At 30.3% G+C, this 27,304-nt stretch overlaps 5 protein-coding genes across 14 annotated transcripts in view; 3 read left to right on the top strand and 2 right to left on the bottom strand.

Annotated features, from left to right (window-relative positions):
* Positions 1-10,820, top strand: part of LOC122631958 — an 82,135-nt gene extending 71,315 nt beyond the window's left edge. For both annotated transcript variants that reach the window (XM_043818235.1, XM_043818234.1), the window contains exons 6-13: positions 6,915-7,108; positions 7,799-7,978; positions 8,214-8,539; positions 8,651-8,811; positions 9,021-9,587; positions 9,856-10,031; positions 10,143-10,292; positions 10,407-10,820. In XM_043818235.1, coding sequence (XP_043674170.1) covers positions 6,915-7,108; positions 7,799-7,978; positions 8,214-8,539; positions 8,651-8,811; positions 9,021-9,587; positions 9,856-10,031; positions 10,143-10,292; positions 10,407-10,526 — 1,874 coding nt within the window. In that variant the 3' untranslated portion in view covers positions 10,527-10,820. The remainder of the gene's footprint in view (positions 1-6,914; positions 7,109-7,798; positions 7,979-8,213; positions 8,540-8,650; positions 8,812-9,020; positions 9,588-9,855; positions 10,032-10,142; positions 10,293-10,406) is intronic.
* A 2,279-nt stretch (positions 10,821-13,099) lies between these two features.
* On the bottom strand, positions 13,100-16,466 carry LOC122631966 (E3 ubiquitin-protein ligase RAD18-like). 3 transcript variants are annotated; one of them, XM_043818255.1, is made up of 8 exons: positions 16,221-16,466; positions 15,732-15,798; positions 15,567-15,645; positions 14,951-15,494; positions 14,625-14,880; positions 14,470-14,530; positions 13,802-14,392; positions 13,100-13,693 (listed from the first exon to the last, which is right to left on the bottom strand). In XM_043818255.1, exons 2-8 carry the CDS (start codon positions 15,759-15,761, stop codon positions 13,308-13,310), a joined length of 1,947 nt encoding a protein of 648 aa, XP_043674190.1. In that variant the 5' UTR covers positions 15,762-15,798; positions 16,221-16,466; the 3' UTR covers positions 13,100-13,307. The 3 variants fall into 3 exon arrangements, with proteins under 3 accessions (XP_043674190.1, XP_043674188.1, XP_043674189.1); XM_043818253.1 differs by having other exon boundaries at positions 16,294-16,466; XM_043818254.1 differs by lacking the exon at positions 16,221-16,466 and having other exon boundaries at positions 15,732-15,940.
* A 94-nt stretch (positions 16,467-16,560) lies between these two features.
* Positions 16,561-17,661, top strand: LOC122631986. 4 transcript variants are annotated; one of them, XM_043818294.1, is made up of 4 exons: positions 16,561-16,707; positions 16,795-16,973; positions 17,037-17,196; positions 17,263-17,661. In XM_043818294.1, exons 2-4 carry the CDS (start codon positions 16,918-16,920, stop codon positions 17,437-17,439), a joined length of 393 nt encoding a protein of 130 aa, XP_043674229.1. In that variant the 5' UTR covers positions 16,561-16,707; positions 16,795-16,917; the 3' UTR covers positions 17,440-17,661. The 4 variants fall into 4 exon arrangements, with proteins under 4 accessions (XP_043674229.1, XP_043674231.1, XP_043674230.1 ...); XM_043818296.1 differs by having other exon boundaries at positions 16,562-16,707; positions 16,795-16,931; XM_043818295.1 differs by having other exon boundaries at positions 16,588-16,707; positions 16,853-16,973.
* A 30-nt stretch (positions 17,662-17,691) lies between these two features.
* LOC122631975 (FAST kinase domain-containing protein 4) lies at positions 17,692-20,134 on the bottom strand. Of its 2 annotated transcripts, none has more exons than XM_043818275.1 (9): positions 19,930-20,134; positions 19,424-19,819; positions 19,213-19,362; positions 18,894-19,136; positions 18,655-18,799; positions 18,478-18,561; positions 18,242-18,397; positions 17,982-18,060; positions 17,692-17,902 (listed from the first exon to the last, which is right to left on the bottom strand). In XM_043818275.1, exons 1-9 carry the CDS (start codon positions 20,044-20,046, stop codon positions 17,692-17,694), a joined length of 1,581 nt encoding a protein of 526 aa, XP_043674210.1. In that variant the 5' UTR covers positions 20,047-20,134. The 2 variants fall into 2 exon arrangements, with proteins under 2 accessions (XP_043674210.1, XP_043674209.1); XM_043818274.1 differs by having other exon boundaries at positions 18,655-18,802; positions 19,930-20,133.
* A 1,531-nt stretch (positions 20,135-21,665) lies between these two features.
* Positions 21,666-27,304, top strand: part of LOC122631971 (synaptic vesicle glycoprotein 2C-like) — a 6,310-nt gene continuing 671 nt past the window's right edge. Inside the window, exons 1-9 of one of the 3 annotated variants that reach the window (XM_043818266.1) lie at positions 21,666-21,907; positions 25,072-25,131; positions 25,486-25,647; positions 25,765-25,927; positions 26,066-26,187; positions 26,302-26,349; positions 26,455-26,540; positions 26,636-26,817; positions 26,887-27,200. In XM_043818266.1, the coding sequence (XP_043674201.1) occupies positions 21,871-21,907; positions 25,072-25,131; positions 25,486-25,647; positions 25,765-25,927; positions 26,066-26,187; positions 26,302-26,349; positions 26,455-26,540; positions 26,636-26,817; positions 26,887-27,200 (1,174 nt within the window). In that variant the 5' untranslated portion in view covers positions 21,666-21,870. Of the gene's footprint in view, positions 21,908-25,071; positions 25,132-25,485; positions 25,648-25,764; positions 25,928-26,065; positions 26,188-26,301; positions 26,541-26,635; positions 26,818-26,886; positions 27,201-27,304 lie in introns of all 3 variants that reach the window. The other 2 variants (XM_043818264.1, XM_043818265.1) reach the window with 2 other exon arrangements.

Below are 27,304 nucleotides of genomic sequence, written 5' to 3'. Positions count from 1 at the left end.
TCCATTATCCAGCCGCAGTAGAAACGATTTGTCATTTTCAAGGATATAACAAGAAAGAGAAGCAGAAAAAAAAGAAAAAGAAAAAAGAAAGAAGAAGAAGAAGAAGAAGAAGAAGAAAAAGTAAAAAACAAACAAACGAACCAACAAACATTGCAAGGCCTTGAAAAATAGGACAATGCGATGTTCATTTTATGTATCACCTAATCGATTGTATAAATTCTGATAGAATGTGTTCCATAAAGAAAAAAAAAAAAAAAGAAAGAAAAAAGAAAAAACAAGAAAAAAAAGAAAAGAAAAATGTAAAAACATTCTTGGAGAAAAATTTGATAAAACGCGTTCATTATTTGAGAGCACTTTATGGAATATCGATTTCTTGGTAATGTCAAGAAAATGTCAAGGAGTTAAAAAAGTTACGATATAGTTTATAACGTTAATTAAAAGACAACGCGTTAATGTTGAATAATCGAAAACAAAACAACCAAAGTGAAGTAAAAAAAAAAAAAAAAAAAAAAAAAAAAAGAAAGAACCGAAGGAAAGAATTAAGAAAAATCTTATGGAAACCTACCTCCATGGATTCGATTAATTATGCACCAACGAGAATCTATTTCAAATTCATAAATGCAGAGATATAGAGTACGAAATTTCGTTCGTGAAAGAGAAGAAGAGAGATGAAGAGGAGAGGAGAGAAGAGAAGAGAGGAAACCGCGTAAAAAAGTAAATTACGTACCGCGTAAAGCGTAGGCGGCGTTAGGTATTATATTCTTTTATGAATTCCAAATTGTAAGAGAGTATTCTCTTTCTTTCATTCTTTCTTTTCCTCTATCTTTCCATCTTTTTCATCTTCGGTAGCCCTCGAGGCTTCGCGTATTTCTAATGCAAGATTTTACGTGGAAATCGAATCATCTTTTATCCTTTTATCTTATATATATATATATATATTTTTTTTTTTTTTCTGAGGAGAAAAAGATGGAGAGAGAGAGAGAGAAATGAATGAATTAATTGATAACTAAATCTCCATCGTTAAATCTTCGAGTTCTTATCAAATGATCTTTTCTCTTTCTTTGTTTCTTTCTTTCTATTTTTCTTTCTCTATTCTTCAATCCCTCGAGTCTTTGTATTTCTAATGCGAGATTCATTTTGAAGAAGCACAGCTTATCTTTCTTTTATCATCTTATTTCTTTTCATGTATATATATATATATATATTTCTTTTTTTTCTACAAAGAAAGAAAAAGATAAAGAAAAGGAATAAATTGATTAATTAATAACTAAATGTTCTTATCAAATGATCCTTCTTTCTTTCTTTCTTTTTTTCTCTATATTTCAACTCCTCGAGCATTTATATTTCTAATGCAACTTTCATCACGGACTATCGTATCTTATAATTTCTCTTATCATTTTTTGTTATTATATACATGTACACACACACACACACACACACACACACACACACACACACACACACATATATATATATTTCTTCTACAAAAAAATAGAAAGAAAGAGAAAGATTAAGTAATACAAAAAAAAAAAAAGAAAAAAAATGAATCGATTAATTTTAATAACTAAATCTCCGTCGTTTAATCCTCAAAGTTCTTATCAAATGATCTTTCTTTTATGTAACGAGAGGAGCAATGAGAGTGTCATAGTTCAATCGCGTATTCATGCGACCCGATGCGACGCGGCGAGAGAGAGTGAGAGAGAGAGAGAGAGAGAGAGAGAGAGAGAACAAAGAGAAAGAGAGAAACGCAGATATCACTATCGTGACGTCGACCCAATTGCTTTCTAATGTCATCGGATGCTTAGAACAATAGGATTTGCTGGTTCCCTCTCTTTCGAAAAGGAAACGATATGAGCGAACATAAAATGAGGATAAATCGTGGTAAATGTTTGGCGATTGTTGAAAAACGAAAAGTTTCTCTCTCTCTCTCTCTCTCTCTCTCTCTCTCTCTCTCTCTCTCTCTCTCTCTCTCTTTCTGTCCGTTGAAATTTTCTTGTAAAAATACCTTAAAGGGAGTACGATTAAAAAGGAGAGATATGTTAATGTCTATCTATATAATATGTAACTTGAAACGTTATACTATCACTACTTTAGTTATATATAATTACGAGAATATCTCATTCATGGAAAATCGCGATAGTTTTGTCTCTCTCTCTCTCTCTCTCTCTCTCTTTCTCTTTCTCTCTCTTTTTTTCTCTATCTCTATCTCTATCTCTATCTCTATCTCTATCTCTATCTCTATTTTCCTCGACGAGGAGACGGCTGAAATTAACATAATAGCTTCGACCAAGTGTGTTCAGTCACTTTTCCTCGTTAAGCACGCGTATATCTATATATCTATCTTCTAGCTAGCTAGTACTCCTCGACGCTTAACGAGCTTTTCTATTTTCTGTCTATTTTTTCTTTCTTTCTCTTTTTTTTTCCTATTTCCTTCCTCTCTCTCTCTCTCTCTCTCTCCCTCTCTCTCTCTCTCTCTCTCTCTCTCTCTCTCTTTGTCTGTCTCTGTCTGTCTCTGTCTCTGTCTCACTCTCTCCTTTTATTTTTTTTTTCCTAATTTTCCATCCAAAGCTTACTGACCATTACCACGGGATATTTTTTTCAGAATATCTCAGAATGTTGACATTATAGAGAAGTACGAGTAAAGATTACAGGATGAAAAGGAAGGACGAATAAAAAAGAAATAAAAAATAACACACAGAAGAAAAAGAAAGAAAGAAAGAATGAAAAGTTGTAATTAACTTTAAATGCAAATCTTTACGTTTATCGAGCCTCTCTCTTTCTTTTTATCTTTCCTTCTTTCAAATCTTTTTCTTTGTATTCGTTCTTTTTAATTTTCCCCGGGAAACTCTTTTTTATTACTATTTAATACGAACAGGACCGTATTAAATATCTTCGTATTATGAGATCTCCAAAGGGACAATTCTATTTCAGTTTTTTTACTTTTAATCAGATTCATGCACGTTCTTTATCCTTTTTATCCTTTTTTTGTTTTGTTTTGTTTTTTTTTTTTCTTATCAAATATACCAAACCAGGTTTTCAATCTCATGCGAGGTCCTCAGCCTGCGCGTCTAATGCGAATTATGGTAATAAATTCGGTCTCTGTATACACGACGATGCTATTGCGACACGTTAACTTTTCTCGCTTCGTTATTATAATAAACGAAATGTTTAACGCGGGCGAAAAGAAGTAAGTAGCGAGTGCGCGCTAATGGCGATTAAAGAGGAGGACTACGAGGAGAGTGGGAGGAGGGAGGCTAGGTGGAAAAAAAGAAAGGAACAGAAAATGAAAAAAACAAAACAAAACAAAAAGAAGAGAAAAAAAAAACGTAAAGAGTCGACAACCGGCAACCTGCGACTAACGAAGTCGTCGTCGTTTAAAACAAAGTCGAATAGTAGTAAATAAGTACTTACGTAGTACGTAGATATAATAATTACTACTGGCTATTGAAAATCGTCGTAAAAAATTTTCTGTTTCTACGTTTTTAAATCTCTTTACGTGTTTCCATAGTTCGACGAGACGCTAGCGTTCATTTAAAAACTTTTAGAAACATAATATAATGTTATAAATTAATTTGTAAATCATTCTTTACTGTGATCATACGATGATATATGTATATACATATGATGATTCACGGGGTGTGTCTATAAGAAAAACGATTCAATGATTCACGCCCTTATCTCTATGGTGTAATTGACCTAGGACGTGTCGTCACATCGTCACATAACACTGGCATCCATAAATCATCGCGAATCGTCTTGTCGTATTTCATTCGTAATACACCACCGGTCGAGAAAATCAATTCGAACGAAATTACTTAGATGGATAGACGAAACGTCATTCTAATAATACCTATCTATATAAAATGATAACTCTGGCTAACCTCGTTGTCGTTTATCGTTAATTCAATTGATCGATAAATAACAAAGAAATTATTCGCGAAATTCTATATCCTAAGCGAATTAATGTCGATAAATAAATAGATAGAAAGAATTTAATATTGTTGGAGAAGTACCAATTAATATAACGAAATATTTCATAATTTTAATCGTTTATAACGTTAATTCAATCAAATATCTATTACGCAACATTGGAGCAGAAATTCTGCTCGATAGTCTCATTTCATCTCTCTCTCTCTCTCTCTCTCTCTCTCTCTCTCTTTCTCTCTCTCTCTCTTTTTCTAACATAGGAGAATATTGCTATCGTTATCTATCTCTCGCTAATGCACGTTTCTCGTATAATATCGGTCGGCTCGCTATGCATTACATTATAATTCGCTGACGTTGTCGAATACGTCGAGCGTGTAAATTTTAATCACTTTTCTCTCTCTCTCTCTCTCTCTCTCTCTCTCATCTTTCTCTTTCTCTTTCTATCCTGATTATTTCCAAATTTGCAAACGATTCTCTGTCCTCGAGAACGTGTATAACGATCTTCCCCGAACAATGTTAAATTTCGAGAGGAAATCGAACGGTACCATTTTCGTGAAAGATAAATTCGTAGGAGGATGTGGGAGAATCTGTGAATGGTGATCGTAGTTAAAATTCTATTTGAAAGAAAGAGATAAAAGATATATATGTGTGTGTGTATCCATGAATGCACGTATGTATGTACATACGTAAATAAAATGTAGAAAAGAAGGGAAAAAAGAAATCGAATTATTTTTTTCTCCTTCTAATAATTACACTCATTTCAAATTCTCTTGTATAAAAAAAAAAAAAAAAAAAAAAAAAAAGAAAAAGAAAAAAGAAAAAAAAGAAAATGGCAAAGAAATAGAAAAAAAAATCGGTACGGATTTTCGTCGTTTGCTTTTTCAACTCTGTGTATTTTTGGTCACAATTGAGGTCCGTTTCTTTCTCTCTCTCTCTCTCTCTCTCTCTCTCTCTCTCTCTATCTTTGTATTTATCTCTATCTCTCTCTCTCTCTCTCTCTATCTGTCTCTCTCTCAATCTGTCTCTCTCTCAATAAGACTTGACACTGTACAACTGGAGACAATAACGTGGCACACGTAAATTAGCCTTTGTGAGAGTAAGGCCAGAGAGAATTTGAATGGCTAGCAAGGTGAACAATGAGAGCGATATGTCGGCCGGATCGGGTCAATATCCGTTCGAAGGTGGGTCATTTCGAAATGGGTGCCGTTTCGCTATTCGAGTTCAGCCGTGAAAATAATGAAAAGAGGGAAAAAAAAAGGTATTGGGAGGTGGGATCGGAGAATCGGGAAGGGGTGTAAGAGGAGGAGGGGGTGGGTCTGGGTGCTCGGTAGCACCTCTTGCCAATAACGAATTTCAATAGACCGCCGACTGGCCGACAACTATTGTTCTCTCTCTTTTTTTGTCTTTTTTTTCTCTTTGTCTTTCTCTTTCTAGGTAAGCTGTCTATACTTATATATGTATATATAGGCGTTACTGTGTGGATATGTGTGTGTGTGTGTGTGTGTGTGTGTCAGATAGTTCGAATAAGTCGAGCGGAGTTCCTCCTTCCCTTTTCAAATTAATTAAGGAAAAATGGCACGAATCGTTTCGTACGACACACACACACACACTTTCTTTTTTTTTTTTTTTTTTTTCAATTTTTTCCTTTTCTCTTTTCTTCGTCTCCTATAATTTTTTTTTTCTCGCACAAGACGCGACCTCACACCCAAAAGCAAAACGAGAGTGTTCTGTGCGAAAATGTGAAGAATTTTCTAATAAGCGGGATCCGTTCGTGCTTTCTTCATTTTCGAAAAAAAAAGAAAAATAGAAGAAAGAGAGAGAGAGAGAGAGAGTGGAGAAAGAAAAAGAAAAAAAAGAGAGAGAAAGCGACGGAGTAAATTTGTCGCTCAGCGAGCATAAAACAAAATCGTCATACTCGAATATGATGATGATGATGATGATGATGATGATGATGATGATGATGATGAAGAAGAATAAAAAGAAGAAAAAGAAAAAGGAGAGATAAGGAAGAGAAAGAACAAAGAAAGAAGCAAGAAAAAAAAATAGATAAGAGAAAAAGAAAAGAAAAGTATAACGCGAGGAAAATTACGCGGAGGGATGATAACGACAAAGAAGAAAGGAAATAAGAGAATAGGAAAAAAGGAAGAGTATAGAAAAATAAAAAAAAAAATAAAGGAAACATCAAGGAGGGTAGTAGAACGCGCGGAAAATTGTGAGAGGGTAAAAGGTATGCGTGTCGCGTTCTGCGACAGACAACGAGCCGCGTAACCACGCCAACAGCGGTGTTTGAAATATGCAAACGGTACGCTGACAACGCTTGGAACACGCTAGACGAAAAGCAATTGTTCGCGAGCCATTGTCATATATTAGATCGTGCGTCATCGGGACATTTGCCGCGATGTCGTGACCGTACGTACGTACGTACGTATTATACATAGGTATATACGCACCCATAATGTTCGGCGGCATATTTCGTTATTTTATAATATATATTTATATTTGTAAAAATATTTATTAATATAATGAAACATATTTGTTGATAAATTATAATGTTACATTATATAAAAATTGTATTACGATGTATGTTATAGAATTATAATAACGTTAGGATGTATATTATATAAAAATTGTATTATGTGGTTAGACAGATCATCTTTATCTACATATATATCTCTCAACTTTGTACCTTTATTTCTTCTTTTTTATTTTAGTTTTATTCTCTCTCTCTCTCTTTTTTTTTTTTTTCATTTCATTTCATTTCATTTCATTTCATTTCATTTTTTTTTTTTTTTCTTCCTACTCGTACACTTTCTACGAACGGTCAATAAATACGATAACGAACAGTCACGAGTACGATGAGAGAAAGGAAGAGAGCTAAAGAAAAATATAAAGAAGGAAAAGAAATAATCAACAGCAACAATGTGAGAACGTTAAAAGGAAAAATAATCGTTTCCTGTTGATTGACATTATCGTTAATCATTTTTCAGAGAGCACTTTCCGTGTGACGTTACAAAAGAGCAGTCGAGGTCTAGGCTTAAGCGTTTCCGGTGGTGGTACTGCTGGACCTGTCAGAGTAAAAAGGCTCTTCCCATTACAACCTGCCGCATTGTCCAACAAACTTCAACCGGGAGATATACTCCTCGCCGCCAATGGAATTCCTTTAACCGGTTTAACGAATTACGTGAGTACAAATTCATCACTATAAGATATGATTAATATCACGACGATCGTGTATCATTTTAAACGATTGAAGAAATTCTCTTCTTTATGTGACTCTCGGAAACTAAAATCTATAAATGTACGACCTATCACTTTGTTTCTCTTTAATAATATTTCTATTTGATACATTTTGTATATATACATAATCGAAACGAAGAACCTTTGACCTTTTATTATTGGGACGATGCAATTATAATATATATATATATATATACGTAATTAGTAATTATATTATTTAATTCGCAGATAGAAATAGTATTATTTAAAATTTAAAAAGCGATTGAATTTCGAGCCAAAAAAATTGCATCGAGTGGTGCCATCTCGTGTTGACAACGTTCTTTGATTTCATTGATTAAGATCGTCAAAGAGTTTACGATACCGAAGATAGATGGACTCGATGTATCTATGATATCGTTTCTTTGACAAATAAAAGTAGAATTCGGTCGGTAACTGTAATAACGAGTAGTTTGCAATAAGAGGTCGGTAACGAATGGCCGATAATAAGCGGTCGGTAATGAGCGATTAGTAAAAAACACGGTCGATAAATTCCTAAAAAATTGAAAGAACGCTTATATAATATAATCTAAAACATACATTATATATAGAAAGAAAAATATGTGTAAAAAGTTGTTGAATAAGCTACTTCTTGCAGGAAGCATTAGAAGTTTTGCGAACGACCCCGAACACGGTCGAGCTGGTAGTGTGCAGACTTCCGGGTGACACAAATGTCACACCACCTGGTGCGCCCCCACCACCTCCAGCACGTCGTGAGCCACCGCCGCCATTACGAATCCCCAATCCTCTGCCGCCACTTCAAATTGAGCCCTGTGGCGTAAGTAATATTTATAAACGACGATTCGACGAATATCTATGGCCTCCTATTTCGATAAAGAATATTATTCTACGTAAGACGTATTTTATTAATAAAATTACGAACAATGTAAATCGATGAAATTGCTCGAAACTGATCGATATTAAATAACATTTAATTCGATCATATATAAGCAAATCATTCTTACTGCGTTACATTTACGATTATTTAAATTGTACAAATAAATATATCGTAGGAATTCGACATAGAAATGATGAAAGTAGGAGGTAGCTTAGGCTTCACCCTGAGGAAAGCTGATAGCAGTGCCTTAGGGCATTACGTGAGAGCACTCGTCCGTGAACCGGCTCTCAGCGATGGTAGGATTCGTCCTGGTGACAAGATCGTCGCGGTTGATGGTGCACCGCTTTCACCGATGAGCCATGAAGAGGCTGTGGCACTCTTGAGACAGTGTGGACCAAAGGTGAAGCTTCGATTGTATCGTGATCTGGCACAAACACCTGTTTCCGCTCTATCGCCGACCGAACCAGATCATCCTCTTCGTCCACCACGAACCTGTCTAAGGTTCGAAGAGATTTCTTTAAATAAAACGAAAGAAAAGAAAGAAAGAACGTAACGATTTCTAACATAACCGAGGATGGAAATAAATATAAAACGTCCTATTTCGTTTTTCAGACAAGAAGCCGTGGATATGCTCTGCGATTTAGCAGCTCGAAAACTATCACCGGGTACTTCGAGTGGTTCTAGTTGCTTGCAATCACCAGCCGCGTCTTGTAGTTCACCGAGAAGACATCGAAGACTCGCTACGCGTACACCCACTGCCGATAATGATCAAGGTATTCTTCTCATACAAAAAAATTTGAAAAGAAGTCAGAAGAAAATAAAAAAAGAAAAAAAAGAGAGAAGAAGAAGAAGAAGAAGAAGAAAGATACAACGATTCTCTAACTCAGATCTTCAATTTCTTATTAAAAAATCTTCTTCGCACATACATACATACATACATACATACATACTATATATTAAAAACCTGAAATATTTTTCATAGAGATCCCGGAGAAGTTTCACGAAGGACAAACAGCGTCAGTAGGAAGTCACGCTGAGACTTCGGATTCCGATCAGTGTTCCGTAAGAACGCAAATAACGAATTCGCAAGCGAACACACCGATCTCCGGTACAGATATCATCATAGATCCACCATCACAGTATCACGTATGCGAGAGCAGCGACTCACCATTGAGAACTCCAACTCGGCCAAGTTTCTTAGATCTATCGGCGCCACAAGGGAAACCACATTTTCAATTTTGCAGCGGTGACTCGGAGGAATATCCGGTCGAGACTATGTTATTCTCCGAAAAGGATTCCAGTTGTTCATTTGAGACTGATTATCATGGAAAGGAAATCCGTGGATTGTCAAGCGACGAACAGGACAATGATTTGCCGTCTGAACCTGCCTCGATGCCACCAGTACTCTCGTCTACGAGTAGTACCAGTACTGGAGGTGCCTTCAGTTATAAAAATCCTGCCTATCAGAGTGCAAATCCTGCATGCAGCGTTAGCATCGACGCCGTATCGAAGAACAAAGTCACGCATTCGAGCGATCAAGATATACCAGGTATTGTTACTTCGATTATATTCGTCTCACCTCTCCTCCTTCTCCTCCTCCTTCTCCTCCTTCTCCTCCTCGTCTTCGTCTTTCTCCCCTTCATCCTATTAAAATCGAATAACATTGATAAAGCTTACAAAGCGATAAGATAATCAGTGGGCGTACGAGAGCCTACGTAACACAGTAGAGTTATTGCTTTTGTAGATCCACGTACGGAACTAGTACATACATTCATTAACAGTTCACGTTTAAATAAAATCTCGATACTCTCTCTTAGGTAAGATTCTTGGAACGGAAGATCCAGCTGGTAGCAAGGGTCTGTTAAAGTGGAAGGGTGTTATGTTCGCACCGAGCGACGATATGAACCAGTGCGAAAAAGACGTAGCCAAAGTCGATAAGGATAATTTGGACTCAATGATATCTTCTGAGGGTCAGGATGAACAGGGAAACGAAGTAGGTTGACGATATCTATCTATCTATACATACTTACTTTCGATATAAAACGATGTAATTTTTTAATTACTTTCGAACAAAAAAATTTATTCGTACATATATATCTTTTAGGTGTTCATGGTAGAGTTGACACGCGGATGGAATAGTCGATTAGGTTTCAGTTTAAAGTCTGAAGACAATCACACTGTGATATCGGTGGTACATCCTGATAGTGTGGCAGCTAGAGATGGAAGATTGAAACAAGGCGACGTCTTGTTAATGGTTCGTTTCTTTTTCTTTTTTTTTTTTTTTTTTTTTATCTATGCTACGGAGTGTTGATTATAAAATAAAATAAAAGAAAAAAAAAAATCTTATATTACATTTTTTTGGTTGCAGGTTAACGATGAAAGCGTCGAGAGTATGTCGACGGCTGAGATAATAGATTTGTTACGTAAAATACGTGGTTCTATAGGTATTACGGTGATGAGAAAGAACAAGCAAGAAAACGCAACGTGACAGTAAAATCGATTAGGTGTCTGATTAAAATGGTCGTAAGAGAAAAGATAAAGTTAAAGAAAAAGATAAAAAGGATGGAAGAAGTAAAAGAGACGAGAAGTTTATTTGGAAAGAGCCTAGAACGTATAGGATATACAATGTTCACGATCAATAGATCCATGTAGATCGTGGAACTCCTGATCGATAATAAAAAGACTGCATTTCCTATACATATGTAAGAGCGTGAAGGAATTAACATATATAAATGATTAAATAGATGGTTTTTTCTCCCGAGCATAAACTTTACGAACGAAAAGAGAGAGAGAGAGAGAGAGAGAGAGATAGTTAGACAGAGAGACAGAAAGAGAGAGAAAGAGAGAATTATTTTTCAGCAAGAACACGGGTTACTTATTAAACTTTTATTAAAATAAATAAATAAATAAATAAATAAACAAACAAACAAACAAACAAATTAATTAATTAATGGAAATAAAAAAGAAATAGAAGTAAACAAAAATAAACGAGCAAAAGAAAAAAAAAAAAAAAAAACAGATAAAAAAGAAATCAAAGTGTTCACCGTATTTATGAAAAATCGTGAATGTGTTGTAATACGTATAAATATGTATATCGGTCGACGCTATGGATTATTTGAAACATGAAAATCAAATAATGCGATATCATCGCTCGTCCCTCGAATCTCCTCCGTTACATATATAATTTCTTATAATAATTTTTATGTCCACCACGATGAATAATTATTTTATTATATCAATTTCGTGGGAGTCACGATCGCGTCGATTATTTTTCTTCTCTCTTTTTTTTTTTCTTTTCTTTTCTTTTCTCATCTTCCTTTTTTTTTTTTTTTCGTAAATTCGACGAATTAGAGACTCCGATCAATGATCGTCGTATGATCTTGTACTTATTATTCCTAAAAGTCAGTATTTTCTAATAATTAATGCACGTTCGAATATAATGATAATTACGTCGTTGTCGCAGGAAAAAACGAAGAGATTGAAAAACTTTATAATCAAACGATCATAATCAAAATGTCACACTTAGGATTCTTCGTACGATTAGAGAATATAAATTTAAATCTCGTCTTTGGTCCAGACGAAAAGAAAGAAAGAAAGAAAGAAAGAAAGAAAGAAAAAGAAGAAAAGAAAAGAAAGAAAGAAAGAAAGAAAAATGTATTAATTATGTAATTAGATTAAATTTTAAATGAATTAAATTAAACGAACGTTGAATAGCTTCTATACACGCTGAACATATCTCATAAGAAAACACATACACGTACACGCATTCTCTGTAAAAAGGAAAAAGAAAAAAAAAAAAGGGAAAAAAAAAGAAGAAAAAAAAGAGAAAAAAAAATTTATGATAATAATAATAGTATTATCATTAATAATAACTTATCATCGATCCACAAATCACGGCTTTAGAAAGCGTATTGAAAATGCGTAGTGTAGAGAACAAAAAAAAAAAAAATTGTACATTTCGATTCACGCAAAGCAATTTTTAATATTTCGCGATCCTGTGACAGGCAATAATGATAAATATTTATAATAGATTTTCGTGCAATATCGAAACAATTGGTTTCATTACGATCGAATAAAATCAATCGATGGATCAATTCATTCAACGACCTCCAAAATTATCTTTAAGAAAGAAATTAGTTATAATCTTTATTTATTTATTATTAAAATTTTACACGTTACACACACACACACACACACACACACACACACACATACACACATACGAAATATCGACTGCACATAGGAGAAAGTCCGCTTGTAGAATATTTTTCGAGAGTGTTGTATCAACGATCGAGTAACTACCTCGCGTGATGCCATACCATGTAGGATAAAACAAAGTTTAAAAAAAAAAAAAAAAGAAAAAAAAAACAAAACAAAAAGTAGTATATGAATGTTAATTGTTTCCCCCTTTATTTTTCTTTTTTTTTTTTTTTTTTTTTTTCTTTATAAAAATGTCCACTTAGATCTATTGGAATTACATAATCTTGTAATCTCGTTCCTGTATTTCCTGTATCAATACTGCATTTGTATTCAGTAACAGGAACGTTAATAAAATCGTCTCTTGATCATGGTGCAATAAAATGTTATTAAAAGAATAAAAAAAAAAAAAGAAGAAGAAAAGAAAAAGAACGTTATTTTATGAATGTGATAGTTGTTTCCAATTTAAAAAAATAAAATAAAATAAAAAATAAAGTAAAACAATAATAATAAAGCGTTTAAAGTTTATAATAAAGTCGATATACTGTAAATATTATATTTAAAAAAAAAAAAAAAAAAAAAAGGGCGAATGTGGTGTAAATGATACCAAAGTGTATTTAGTGAATATCAAAGACAACTATTTTAATGTTATATAAGTCCACTCTCTTAAATTATTGTTAAAATATTTACGAATATTGTAAAATATAAAAACTTAGGTGCATTCGCTATCATATTATTATTATTATTATTATTATTATTATTATTATTATTATTATTATTATTACTATTACTATTATTATTATTATTATTGTTGAATCACTTACTGATTGGAATGATGTAATATATTCAATAAACTACATTGTCTTTGATAATGATTTTGATATTTATCTCTTTTTCTGGCATGTCAACAATTATGATATAAACATTAATAATAATAGATAAACACAATGATTGTTATTGCGTAAAGTATGTATGTACGTATATATAAATATTAGAAAAAATTTCAAGCGTTATCCAATTACTAGAATCTTTAAATTATATATAATAATATGTTTAAATAATAATCGCAATGTCATCGTTCCGTCGTATTACAAGTTATAGGATGATTATTTTTAGCTCGTAATCTATTAGACTTTCTCGGTGGAGTACACGCCATGGACGTTAATTGTTCTTCTTTTTCCCTTTGTAATTTTGTAGAAAATTTATTTTCCGTACTGTTGTAAGATTCATCGAGATGATCTCCGTCACGAGTAAGTAGATTTTGTTCGCTAAGACAATTAGTCTGTAATTTTATTTTATGCCTCTTTCTCGAAGCATTTTCTTCTTCCTTTATCGCATTATCATATCTTCTTTTCTTACGTTTTTTAATATTTTCTTTCTCCAACTTCGATTCTATATATACACTTTCTTTGACGTCTATACCACTAACTATATTATAAACTTGATTTTCAAATGCCTCTGCAATATAGATATTTGCATATACAAAATAGTTTATTTGTAATATTAACAAACGCATACATTATATACTGTAATTGGTAAAATCGTATAACACATCAAATTACATACCAAAATCTGAATTATAAACAACACTGTCATTACTTGAAAAATCAGACACATATTCTTCTAATATTGTTTCTGTTAAATTATCATTCTTCTCTTGCGTTTCTTGCATCGATGCCTTTTTTCCTTGTGTTTGTTTTTCTGTACATAATTTTTTCGTATCGGCACACGTATTACTTGAACATGGTACCTCGTTAGATACTATTGGATGTTCATTTACAAAAATACGAGAATTATTACTACTCGTTTTTTCTATTTCAGAATCAAAAAAATCTGAGCTTGCATTAGTTAATTCTTCTTCTTCTTTGTTTTTGTTAACTACATGATCAGTTTCTTTAGTTTCCTCATTTGTAGAAGTTAATAATTCTACGGTAAAAAAATTCATTGGATTTTCACTAGAATACATTTGTAATGGACAATCAAGACTTGAATCCGAATCCTGCAGATCCAAATTTTCGCAATTTGTAGAATGCACAGCACTTGCTTCCGAGTCTTCATTTTCATTAAATATCGAACGTCTTGCCGATGATTTTTGTGAACTTCCTGTATTTTTAATCTTCGAAATCAAACTCTCAAAACTATTTTTATGCATTTCTACTACAAATGGAATAAATATTAGAAAACAATGATTCGTTCGATTTTTTATCGTCGGAAATAGTAATTAAAAAACTTACAATATTTTTTTCTCTCCTCTTCTATAATATTCTCAGCAGTGTTTCTATTAACTTGCAACTTCTGCAAAGTAAATTCATTTATATTTTGAAACAAAATATTAATTATATAATTAGTAGATAAAAACTTGAGAAAAAAAAAGAAAAGAAAAAATTACAATGAATGGTAACTTGTTTGCTTTTTTTTCTAAATTTTCTTCCTCGTCGCATTGTTTGATTAATTCTGAAACAGATCTTGGATCATCCTTATCGCATTCTGCGTTATAGAGAGTCGTATATCTCTGAAATCTTAACTCTAAAACTTTTCTATCTCCGACATAAGAAAGACCTAATTCTTTTAATTTCTTCTTAATTTCTGCTTCCTTCATTAAACTGAGGACCAACTTTGGCAATGGTTTACGCTTTGATTTAGGTCTGTAATAATTGTAACTCATAATGTATTTAATGACTATATGAAATTATTAATAATGCAATACTTACTTACTTGACAGGCTTATCTTTCGTTACCTCTCTCTTTAAACAATCATCCAAATGTCTGTTTATATTCTTTTCTAAAACGTTTACTTTGCAAACTGGACATGATACTACCTTTTCGTTAATAATATTTTGAGATACCTTCTTACGTTTTGGTGTAAAAAAAGATGATAACTTAGATGTATTACTGGTACTCGGACTAAGTAAAGCAGTTCCTGCATCGTGTAATGTATATTCAATTTTTTCCAAATTGTTTGAGATACACTGTTGAACTTCGTCATTAAAAGTATCGCCGTGACTAACGATTAGTTGTTTTTCGTCGATTAAATTTTCCTCGCAAAATTTAGACTTCGACAATATACAATGACTCGCGTTTAATTTATCATTTTGAATACTTTGAACGCACTTAGCTAATTTCTCTTTTAACTCTAAGAAATATTGTTTGATCTCGTCCAAAGCTTTATTTACTCTCAAATCCTTTTCAAAGATCTCTTCGAAACAAGTAGGACATTGTGTCTTATAATGTAGATATTTTCGTATACAAAGAGAACAATCTAAAAATAAAAATGATTAGAACTAATATCTCTTCGAATGATAATGAAAAATATTTCATAGAATTTTCTTACAATTATGAGAACACGGTGTAATGACAGTAGTTTCCATATATTCATAACATATCCCACAAAGTAATATGGTGTCAATTCGCTGAAAAATAATTACAAACATATAGGAAGTATTATTAAAATTATTATTTAAAATATTATTTTAATATTACTTATATTTTATGTTACCTTTAATTCTTCGCAATCTGAAGGCAACATTATTAGGTTATATTACCAATGTTAACAAGATATAACTCTGAAATAAATAGTATCATTATGGCATTTCCAAATATATATGATTTAATTAAAAAATTATACGAATGCCAGTTTGGTCATTTATAACAATTATTTAGAGTTAAAATTCACAGTTAAGATATATAGAAACAGTCAGAAAAAAAAAAAAAACAACAGCGATCGATGAATTTTCGTTCGACTATAAATACGTAAAAAAAAATTCAGCCCTGGTTTTATAATGATTGACGCCAACGATAACTACAGTCGATTTTGACGATCAAGGGCTCATTTTAAAGACGAAGATTTAAGCAACGACATGATTTTTTCGGAGTTTTATAAAAACTTTGTTTTCTTTGAAAAAAAACCGCGTCAAAAAATGACAATCTTTCGAGAACGATTTATGAATTAAAATAAAACTTTTTCAAAAATTCGAAAAAGCCGTGCCATCGTTTAAACCTTCGTCTTTAAAATAAGACCATGTTTATCAAAATCGATCAAAAATTACGCTTGAACTCACTGTTGGTGTAAACAATGTTTTTGACATTTTTCCTGAGATAAAAAATCGTATAGTGGCGCCCCTTGAAGTTTGCGGCACAATTAACAAACACTTTTCAATTGATCTATTTTACAAAAAAATATGATTTGACATATGGTCAGATTAGTACTATTTGCATATAAACATTTATAACGCTGATGCAATAGTTATATAGTGAGGACAGTGTTTCCCTATAGCGTATTTTTGTAGTTCGTATTTTATCCGCAGCTGTCGCTGAAGTCACACATGCTGCGAATGAAAACTGGTGAGCAATCATAATAAATACATTTTCCCCGCCTTTTTTTAAATGCGTATGTTTCGTTACAATCTACTACTGCGTGAATCAATAACATTCTAATCTCTTATCGTGACATAAGTCTAATATTTCAAATTTAGGTAAGTATAACCTAGATTTTATTAAAGACTTTAATAATTATATCAGATTTAGTAATATATTTAATGTAAGGTTATCGTGTTTGTCAGGAGAAATTGTAAATCATTCGAATTATTGGACTTTACGTAATTCTGTTATTTCTGATAGGTGAAGATTTCTTCTCATCGATTCCTGATATAAAAAAGCAAAAAAAGTAATTTATAATATATATTATGGGTTTAACGCGGTTAGTACATATACGGAAGATCGAAGAAATATTGCTGTCATGGTATTTGCATGCTACCATTTTTTAATGAATCGAATTGATATACTATTGAGGCTATGTTCGCAGGTTCACTATTAAAGCCAGTCTTGTTGGTGGTATTATTTATTATTCTGTACAAGAAGGCCTTTGGTCCAAACATAATGAGAGTCTTAAGTTGTATGAAAAAATACATAAAAATGTTACTCCATATTTAAAGGGAAATATTCCTACAGAAATTACCGATGGTGTAAGTAGAAGAATTAAAGTCGATTGGATATCGGAAGAATTTTTAATGACTGTAATATCTTGTTAGATTCCACCGATACCTAGTACTGCAGATCTAAAATATTGGTTATTAACAAAATGGAATGCAGGAGTGATCACGAGCGTTAAATTTGTAGCAGATAGTCCTTCCCATATTACTAAGGCTTACGAGGCTGTTTCCAAATTTACTCAGGAAAAAACAGCACAGCTAATAAAGTCTGAATAAATAGTTTTCATTTTATTAGTCATGTTATTTAAATTTTAGAAAAAAAAATTGTGTCGTTCAATCGCAGGATATATAGATTTATATTTTTGTGTGAGATGTTCAACGAAACGTTTTCTTTACATATATTTTTTATGCAATACCAGAAAATAAATTGAAACAGAATGAAATTAGTAACAATCAACTGAATATAATATAATAAATTAACTATTTATTTTATTTCTATCAGTTTGTTATTTATTATATTTAATGCTATCACTTCACAGATTTTTGTAAAGAATTAATCTTATGATTTAAAAATTTTACACGTTTTAAAAGTATATCATTTATACTAAAGCTTTGATAAGAAATATTCAAAACTCTATAACCTTGAGCATTTAATAAATTATTATAGAATTTTATTATTCCTAAAATATCTTCTTCTCCTTTAGAATATTCATGATAAGAATGTACCATTATTGCTAACCTATAATAATTTAAAGTTTACAATAAATTCTCATATATAAATATAAATATTTCTTATTATATTGTAATTTAATAATTACCTTGTATTTTTTACATTCTTCAAGTTATTATCCTTATATTTCAGAAACTTATTTTCAGAATCCAGACAGCATTCTGCATCTAAAAAGTTAACAAAATAATATACAATATTTTTTCAGAACAAACATCTAATTCTCAATGTAATGTATATATTATATGGAATTAATATATCATATGTGTCAATAAAAAACGTTATATATATACTATATATATATATATATGTATATTCATATATATGTAAATATATATTTTTGTAAAATACCTATATTAAAACCCATTTTAGTATTTATATTCATTTTAAAACAGAAGGGTGCTATTTCTTGCAGTGTCTTTTCCAACATATCAACAAGTTCTTGCTTTTGTTTTTTATTTGGTATAATTGTGGAAAATACCTTATCAGTGGCATCAAAATATGGACCTAAAATTATATGGTCTTTCAATGGTATGTAACTATAATACTTATAAATTTATAAATCTACAATCAAAAAGTTTTTATACCATCATAATTCTTCAGAATGTTCCGTGCAGCAGCATTAATATTCAATAGTTTTAATATATTTAATGTATCCTTTTCAGATTTACCTGGAGATAATAACAATTGATTAAAGATAAAAACATAATTTTACACTTTTCTATATTAATTCTACAATGATTTACATTTAAATAAATACCTACTTAATATAGAGTTAACAAATTCGTTATTCAATATAGATGAAACATGTTTTGTAGATACCCTGTTTAAAATTGTCAAAGACCATACATAATCTAGCCATAACTCTTGATTGAATGATACATTTTTTTGGTTTAATCCATATATATACTGCTATGTATGAAAAATTTTGTTATTACATATTTTTTGAATATTGAATACTTTCTTATATATAAAGTCAAATATAATATTTGAGAAACAATACCTGTAAATTATTTATATTCTTAGGGGTATAACCAAATGTGGCAAAACATTTTAAGATAGCTACAAAATCTTGTGGCCTTAATTTTTCAATATTATTATTGGTCCATATAAAAATATTATCAAGAACTTCTTGATTTTTGTATTTAAGTAATCTTATGGATGTTACTATAGAATTAATAACAGATCCATATTCATTATGATGTATCTCTTTAATTAACGTAGCCATTATTTTATCTAATAAAGACTATAAAGAAATAATTATATTTTTTAACCATATCTCAATTTATAAACACTAAAACTATATATATGTTATCTATTACCTCTTCTGGATAGTTTAGAACAGCCAAACTATATAAAATGTCTCCACACATTCTAATATTTAATTGATCGCTATATAGAGTAATGTTAATCGTTAATGCTTTTAATAGAGATATATTTCTTTCATTAGTATAAGATAATCTTTTTAATATCTGTAAGAAAAAGTACATAGAAATAAAAAATAAAGAGATATAAAAATCACGTCTAACTAACCTGAATTAATTTAGGTGTTGCTAGCGATAAAAATCCAATATTGTTATCGATTTGCAGTTTTCTTTTATACGAATCGCTCAAGTTCTCTACTACCTTAGTAGGAAGTTTAGCTATATTTTGTTTTTCTACATCGGTTTTTACATTAGAAATTTGATTTAAAATTTGTTTAACATGATCAATCGTTAGATTTGGATGGTTTATAATAGACATCAAATCTTTTGTATTTTTAGCTTGATTAATTTGTTCATTTATAGAACTACTTGAAAGAATATTTTGTTGAAATTTATCTACAGGTACAGATATTTGTGTTACATCTGTTTCTTGAATTTTTGTATCTTTTAATACTTTTTCTTTTTTCATATATTTTTGATCATCTTGAATAACACTTTCATCGTGCTAAAACATATATATATACATAAAATTAAATAATTGAATCTTCATATAAATCTTCAGTTGTTGATAGTGTTAATAATTTTACAAATTTACAATAATTTTACAAAACTTACCTTAGCTATGTTATTTGTTTCGGGATTCACTACACTTGTACTTAATAACGAACTTAATCTCCAATACGGAAATGTTCTGAGAGTGAAATTAAACAAATTTGAATTTAATGGTAACATGATATATACTTATAGAAATATATATATATAAATTAATATAGATAAATATTAATTTATACGATTTCGTATAAAATGTGTATCTTTGAAGTGGTATGTTGTATTATTAAATAATCATGATGAATTAGTATAATATACGTTCTATAGAATATGTATAATATACGTAATATAGAAGATGTATTATTTATATAATATCATAAACCGTAACACATTAAGTTTTAAGAATATTTTAGGAAAAAATATTTTACTTCTATTTAGGTTAAGTGGTATAACGTGTGAACAACTGTATAGTAAAAAGAAAATTATCACACAGTGCCATCTCTTGTCAACAGAGTGTACTATTATTCAATACATATTTCTATAGATGGTAAAAACGTGTAATTGTCAAAACTTCATTCATCTTAATATCGACTTGAACATATGTTACTAAAAAATATAGTATAAGATATAGTATATATATATATATATATATATATATATATATATATATACGTATACCAACAGTCAATAAAACATCATCAGTCAATTTTATATCGATAAGAGAAGATCTTTTCATCGATCTAATTCTAATGCATGCATAGAAAAAAATTTAATTCTATATTATATATTTATCACATAACGTATATTATATTTTAAATATGATAATTAAAAATGCAAAACTATTTCTACCTTACTTGTTATACCATTGTATTGTATTAAATACGCGCGATTATATATACATATGTTAATGTATATTACCGTTTCCTTTCAATACGTAAGACAATTACGATCTATTAAAAGGTGCGACGAGCGATTAAAATGCGACAATGAAACTCATCGATCCACTCCTAATTCCGTCAGGTCAACGAGCCTAATTGTAAAGAACCGCGCCCTAAACAAACAGTACGAAATGTTCTATTTACTCGAACGACTATCGTCTGGATTTGCATAAGAAAGTATCTCTAATCCTTTATTATTAATAACGCGAAAATGTCCTGCTAAAAATGTATTTTCTGATTAGTCAAAAAATTAACATTTTTGTAGCATAGAAGGACAGTTATTACAAAAGAAAAAGAAAGAAAGAAGAAACCGATATCTTTCTGAAAAAAAAAAAAGAAAAAAAGAAAACATATAAATAGGATATATCAAGTACAAGAAGATACTTGGCCGAGGGAAGAAAGAAAAAGAAGAAGAAAAAAAAATAAATAAATAAATGAAAAAGAAAAAAAAATTATTCCAATATTTTCGCGCGAGAAGATAAAGAAAAGATTTGATTTTTCGAAATGACGAGGGAAAGGAAAAGAAAAAAAAAGGAAAGGAACGAAACAAATTTTCCTTTGTCCATTATCATTGATCATCATTTAAATTTGATTAGGACGAAGAAGTAATTAAAGATATATATATATATATATATATATATATATATATAACGGAAGAAAAAAAAAAAAAAAAGAAGGAAAAGAAAAAAGCAATAAAAGAAATCTCTGTTTTTCTTTTTTTTTTCAAAACGAACGAGTAAAATCGATTGTGTCGAGAGTTGTGGATTAAAGAAAGAAAAAAAAAAAAAAAAAAAGAAAAAAAAAATTATTAAGACCATTGTTTCTCGGTTTTGATAAATCGAGAAGGCCGATAATGGTGTTAGTGGATCACATATCTACCTGCTCGTGACATAATGTATGATACATTTGATCACGTCAATGGTCTCCGTCGTCATCGGTTACACCAACTTCATGCAAAGAAAACCGGCGACTGACTCCGTCCACATTTCTTCGACAGTCGACGTTTAGGACCGGCAACGTGCGGTGAGTGCTCGTGAATTATCAAATTATCACGAAGGATTTTCACAGTATGGTCAACCAGATCACTTCGATATCATTTATAGTGGGTCAGTATAGATCATATCAATTTATTTTTTTTTTTTAAATATATATTTTATTATGTATATATAAATATATATATATACGTAATATTATATATAATATATAATATTATTTTATTATATATTTTATAATATATGTATATATAATACACATATATATGAACGTATGTATGTATCTCTCTCTCTCTCTCTCTCTCTCTCTCTCTCTCTCTCTCTCTCTCTACATGTTGTGTTATTATTATCATTTATATATTCATTTTTATTATTATGTTATTTCATTGTTATATAATAATTCTCATTATTATACACCGATTGAAATTCATTCATTAGATAACGTTAAATAATAACAATAATATAATTAAACGACGATATAATTCAATTATAATAACGGGAAAGAAAATTAATATATAATATATAAACATCATTCGATCTTTATTTTTTGCAATGTGAGGAAAGATAATGATCTTTTTTATCGTTTTATATTAGCTAGGACGTAATAAATAAATTCGTTTATTAAGAAAAGAAAGAAAGAAAGAAAAAAAACACACGCAAGAAGAAAAAAAATAAAACATCTTTTTTATTCATAGCTATAATTGCTTTCATTCTTATTTATAAGGACCAACGCGACGATCTATCGATCTCAATTGCGACAATAAACTTCGCATTTTCATTTGTTCCCATTCATTTCGAAAGAATCGTAGAAGATGGTAATATACAATTATTAATTACAGCTGTTGGCAACTGCGTATGAAATAATCGGTTTCACCAAAATAACAGATATACCTACTGTACGTATTGTCTAATCGTCTTTTTAATTATCTCCATTTAATTTGCCACTTGAGGTATATAATCGACCGATTAAACCACGACTACGACTACGATGACAACGACTAAGACGACGAGTACGACTAAAACGACATCGAGCTATTCGATTTTTTCTCGATTATAATTTCTTTCGTTTATCTAATTAACACTGTGAGACCGAACAATTTACTCGGATCAAGAATTACATAATTGTACGGAGAGATAGATCATCGTCAGTGAAACTATTCATTATTATATCGAATTAAACGCAACCCTTAATTATTTCCATCAGATCAAAAATTTCAATTGAAATTGAAGGAAAATTTTTGTAACGCATGATAAAATAAAATCGATCAATTTTTTTTTTTTTCTTCTTCTTCTCTTTATCTTCTTATTTGCAGTAATCTGATCGCCATTGAAAGAAAAAACAAATTCTTTTATAATCAATATATCACGATATAAATCTGACTAGATCTGACAGATTTGACGAGATTTATAATATATAGATCACAGATAGATATTGCATGTATAGATAGATATTGCGTGTTCTTCTTTCCAAGCGTTTGTTCTCGTTGAACGATGCGAGCACGGATCAGAAAATTGAGCTCGTTCTCTTTCGTAAAATTGCATGAGAATGTTAAAGTAGCGATCGTAAGGAATAAGAAGAACTAACAGAGGTAAAATAATGCTATATTAAGAGTTTTCATCTTCGTGCGATTTGAAAAAAAAAAAGGAAATATGAAAAGAGGATGAATAGAAAAGAAAACAAGAAAGATAAATATAATAAAATGTAAAGGAAACAAAAAAAAAGTGATAGAAGGAAGAGGAAAAGGAAGAAAAATTTTTACGTGATTGGAACGAAACGAAAAAAAAAAGAAAAAAAAAAGGAAAAATGTATGAAATATAATATATGAAAAAGAAAAAAGAAAAGAAAAGAAAAACAAACAGGAAAAATAGAAAAAAAAGAAAAAAAGAATTGCAAGAATTCTTACGTGATTTTTTACGTACGAAAGGAGCAAAAGAAAAAAAGAACATGAATGAAACGATATTAATTTGTATGTAATCGTTATAAAATATAATTTGTTAGAAATTTGAGGGTGATATGAAACGAAAAAAAAAAAAAAAAAAGAAAAAAATGAGAAGAAGAAGATTAAATAAAGTATAGAAGAAAGAGAAGAAAAAAGAGAAGGAAACTATGAACTTCAATGAGTAATATTTGCAGCTCGTAGTTTAAATAGGATCATTAGTGGCGCCTGTTATCATCGTCGTGTTGCTAATTAAAAATGATCACATTGACTCGTCTAAATGTAACTTGCTGGATTCGATATTAATATTGAATATATGTTTATTCGAATAAATTTTTTTGTACTGCATACAGATATTGCATACAGAAATTTGATTATCTCGTTCACGCACATGCATTACGCATTGTGAAATTTTGACGAGTTTGCATTATTTATTTTAACAACAATGATAATAACTATTTCGTCATTTTCAACGCACGAATATAATGATGATATCAAAACCCCAAAGATTCTCATGATTTTCTTTTTTTCTTTTCGTCAACGAAATAATCGATTTCATCGAATATCGAATAATTAATTTTAATCATTTTCTATTTCCTAACAGAATAATAAATCAAATGATAGTAACATTTCGTTAACGACCAAAAATATTTTACATCGTTTACAAAACAAAGGGAATATAAATAAATAATATGATTAATCAATCGATCGATTGTTGTGAACAAGAAACGAAACATCACTGATTAATTTTCCATTTGATTCAAAACGTTGCAAAGAAACTGCAACAAAATTTTCTAAGAATATATATTATAATTTTTTTCGATGATCATTTTTTTTTTTTTTTTTTTTTTAATCTATCCTACGGTCTATTGGTTTTATAAAAGAAATAAATAATCAATTCGATTTAACGATCATCTCGTTAGAATACTTTAAATTTATTTTTCTAAAGATCTATTACAGATTATTAAAAAATTTTTCAACAAAATTTTACTTCGCGTACATTTACAAAATAAATAAATAAATAAATAAATAAATAAATAAATAAATAAATAATACATTTAATTAATCGTTATTTCTCGGAAAATGAAGAAGAACGGAATTCTCAAGATATATACTTTTCCAACTTTATTCGCGATACTCACGAATTAGATATCACGCGTTTCGCACGCACGGATAATGTCCTATCGGAAGAGCTACAGGATCACTGAAAAAGACACGAAAGGAAAAATATATAAAACAAAAAAAGAAACATATACACACATATATAAATATATCATTTATTTAATGACGTAGGTAAGTTAAAGATTAATGACGTCAATCTATTAACGTATGCAATTTCAGATAACAGTAATGGATCCAAAGAGGGAAGCGCGGATTTTGAAAAGGCCGTCAGATATTGTGGTAAGAAAGATAAATATTTATATGTATTTATTTTTAATACAAATTTTATATATATATATGTATTTTGTATTTATTACTATTTTTTTTTTTTTTACTATAATATTTATTAATATTTTTACTCTCTCTCTCTCTCTATATATATATATATATATATATATATATCTACCTCTCTTCAGTATTTTGAAATATTCTAATAAAAAAATATACTAACATTATTTATTTAAATATAAAAGAATTCAAATATTGAAAAATTAATCGACCAACGTACATACAATCATTACAAAATAATTTAATAATTTACACAATGATTCCTTTATCGAATATAATTTTTTTTTTTTTTTTTTTTTTTTTTAGGATATGGAAGGTTTCATTACGGTTTGATGTTACTCTGCGGTATGATGTTCCTCTCCGTTGGTTTTCAAAATAGTATAAATGCTTACATCTTACCTTCGGCTGAATGCGATTTGAATTTGTCTTCAGCGGACAAAGGACTCTTAAACGTCGGCTTTCTCGTGGGTAAGTTTAAAAACAAAAAAAAAAAAAAAAAAAAAAAAAAAAAAAAGAAAAGAAAGATCAACGATTTAACATACGATTTACCAACGCGATTTAACAATTCAAATTAAATATTTTAAGGTGGAGTTATCAGTTCAGTTTTTTGGGGTATCTTCGCAGACGCCTACGGTAGGAGGAACGTTCTTCTGGTGACTTTTATGGTCGACAGCGTTTTTTCAATTATTTCGAGTTTCTCCCGAAGCTTCAACAGTTTACTGATCTTTCGTGCAATTAACGGATTCACGTTAGTACTTACATTTAAAAAAAAAAAAAAAAAAAAAGAAAAAAAAGTATATAGAAAGAAGAGAAAAAAAAAAAAGAAAGGAAAAATGTTATAAAATTGAGTCTTGACTTTTGACGATCGTTAAATTGATCGTTACAGAATCGGTGCTCCTGGATCATTGATCTACACTTATCTCGGTGAATTTCAATCGGAAAAATACAGATCTAAGAGCATTTGTTACGTTGGCTTCTTCTGGACGCTCTCTTGGCTCATATTACCTGGTAATCAATCCAATTATCTCTCTTTGTTTTTGTTTGTATTTTTTTTTCCTTCAATTGTCAATGCTTCCCTATTATATAAGTTCAATTAATCGTGATTTTTGTATATATTAACAGGTCTGGCCTGGATAATAATACCACTTACGATCACCATCGAGTTCAACGGTATCTCTTACAATTCTTGGAGACTTTTGTTAGCCTTGATCGGCTTGCCAACATTTTTCGTCGCTCTCGTTACTCTTACTTATCCTGAAAGTCCTAAATTTTTAGTGTCACAAGGAAAGACCGAAGAAGCATTGAGGATATTAAAAAAAATTTATGTCATTAATACCGGTGAAAGTGAAGAGAATTATCCGGTAAGAGGAATGACCGATTGACAAATTTTTAATTAATAATTATCTATATTACTGAATTAGATCGAACATGATAAATTTGATTTATATTTGTACAGGTAAAGGTTCTCTTATCTGAGAATACAATGAACACGAGAAAAGAAGGATCTTCTTTATCAGCATTTGGATTGTTTACGGTTTTGTTAAAAAACATTTGGTCTCAAATTCGATCAATCTCTTCCTTGCCTCTTTTAAAATATGCCATACTTTGTTGGACGATATACTTCACCAATATGTTTGGGTTAGTTTATATAGAATAAAAATAATCTCATCGAAAGTTAGCTCGAAAATCTCAGAATAATTCTTTCAGATATTACGGATTGGGTCTCTGGCTTCCGGAGTTGTTCAATCGTTTTGAAATATATCAGAAATTACATCCAAACGCGACAATAACCGTTTGCGAGTTGATAAGGAAAACGGAAATATTGAATCATACGAGTATTAAACCAACAACATTGAACGAATCGGTGATCCTTTTTCCATTGATGAACGAGACTGAAAAATGTGTAAGCACGATGGATGAAAAGGTTTTCACTAACGCGTTAACGATCAATGCCGTTTGTTTGCTAGGAAATATTGCATCTGGTTACTTCGCAAATCGGGTCGGTCGTAGAACGATACCAGGTGAATAAAATATTATTAGAAATCTATTGAGATTTTAAAAAATGTTGTAATAATTTTATTACTATATGTCGTATCGTAACAATTAATTAAAAATTCATTAAAAA

Source organism: Vespula pensylvanica, chromosome 9, assembly GCF_014466175.1.
Source record: "Vespula pensylvanica isolate Volc-1 chromosome 9, ASM1446617v1, whole genome shotgun sequence".
NCBI lineage: Eukaryota > Metazoa > Arthropoda > Insecta > Hymenoptera > Vespidae > Vespula > Vespula pensylvanica.
This window is presented reverse-complemented; position numbering and strand designations above follow the sequence as displayed.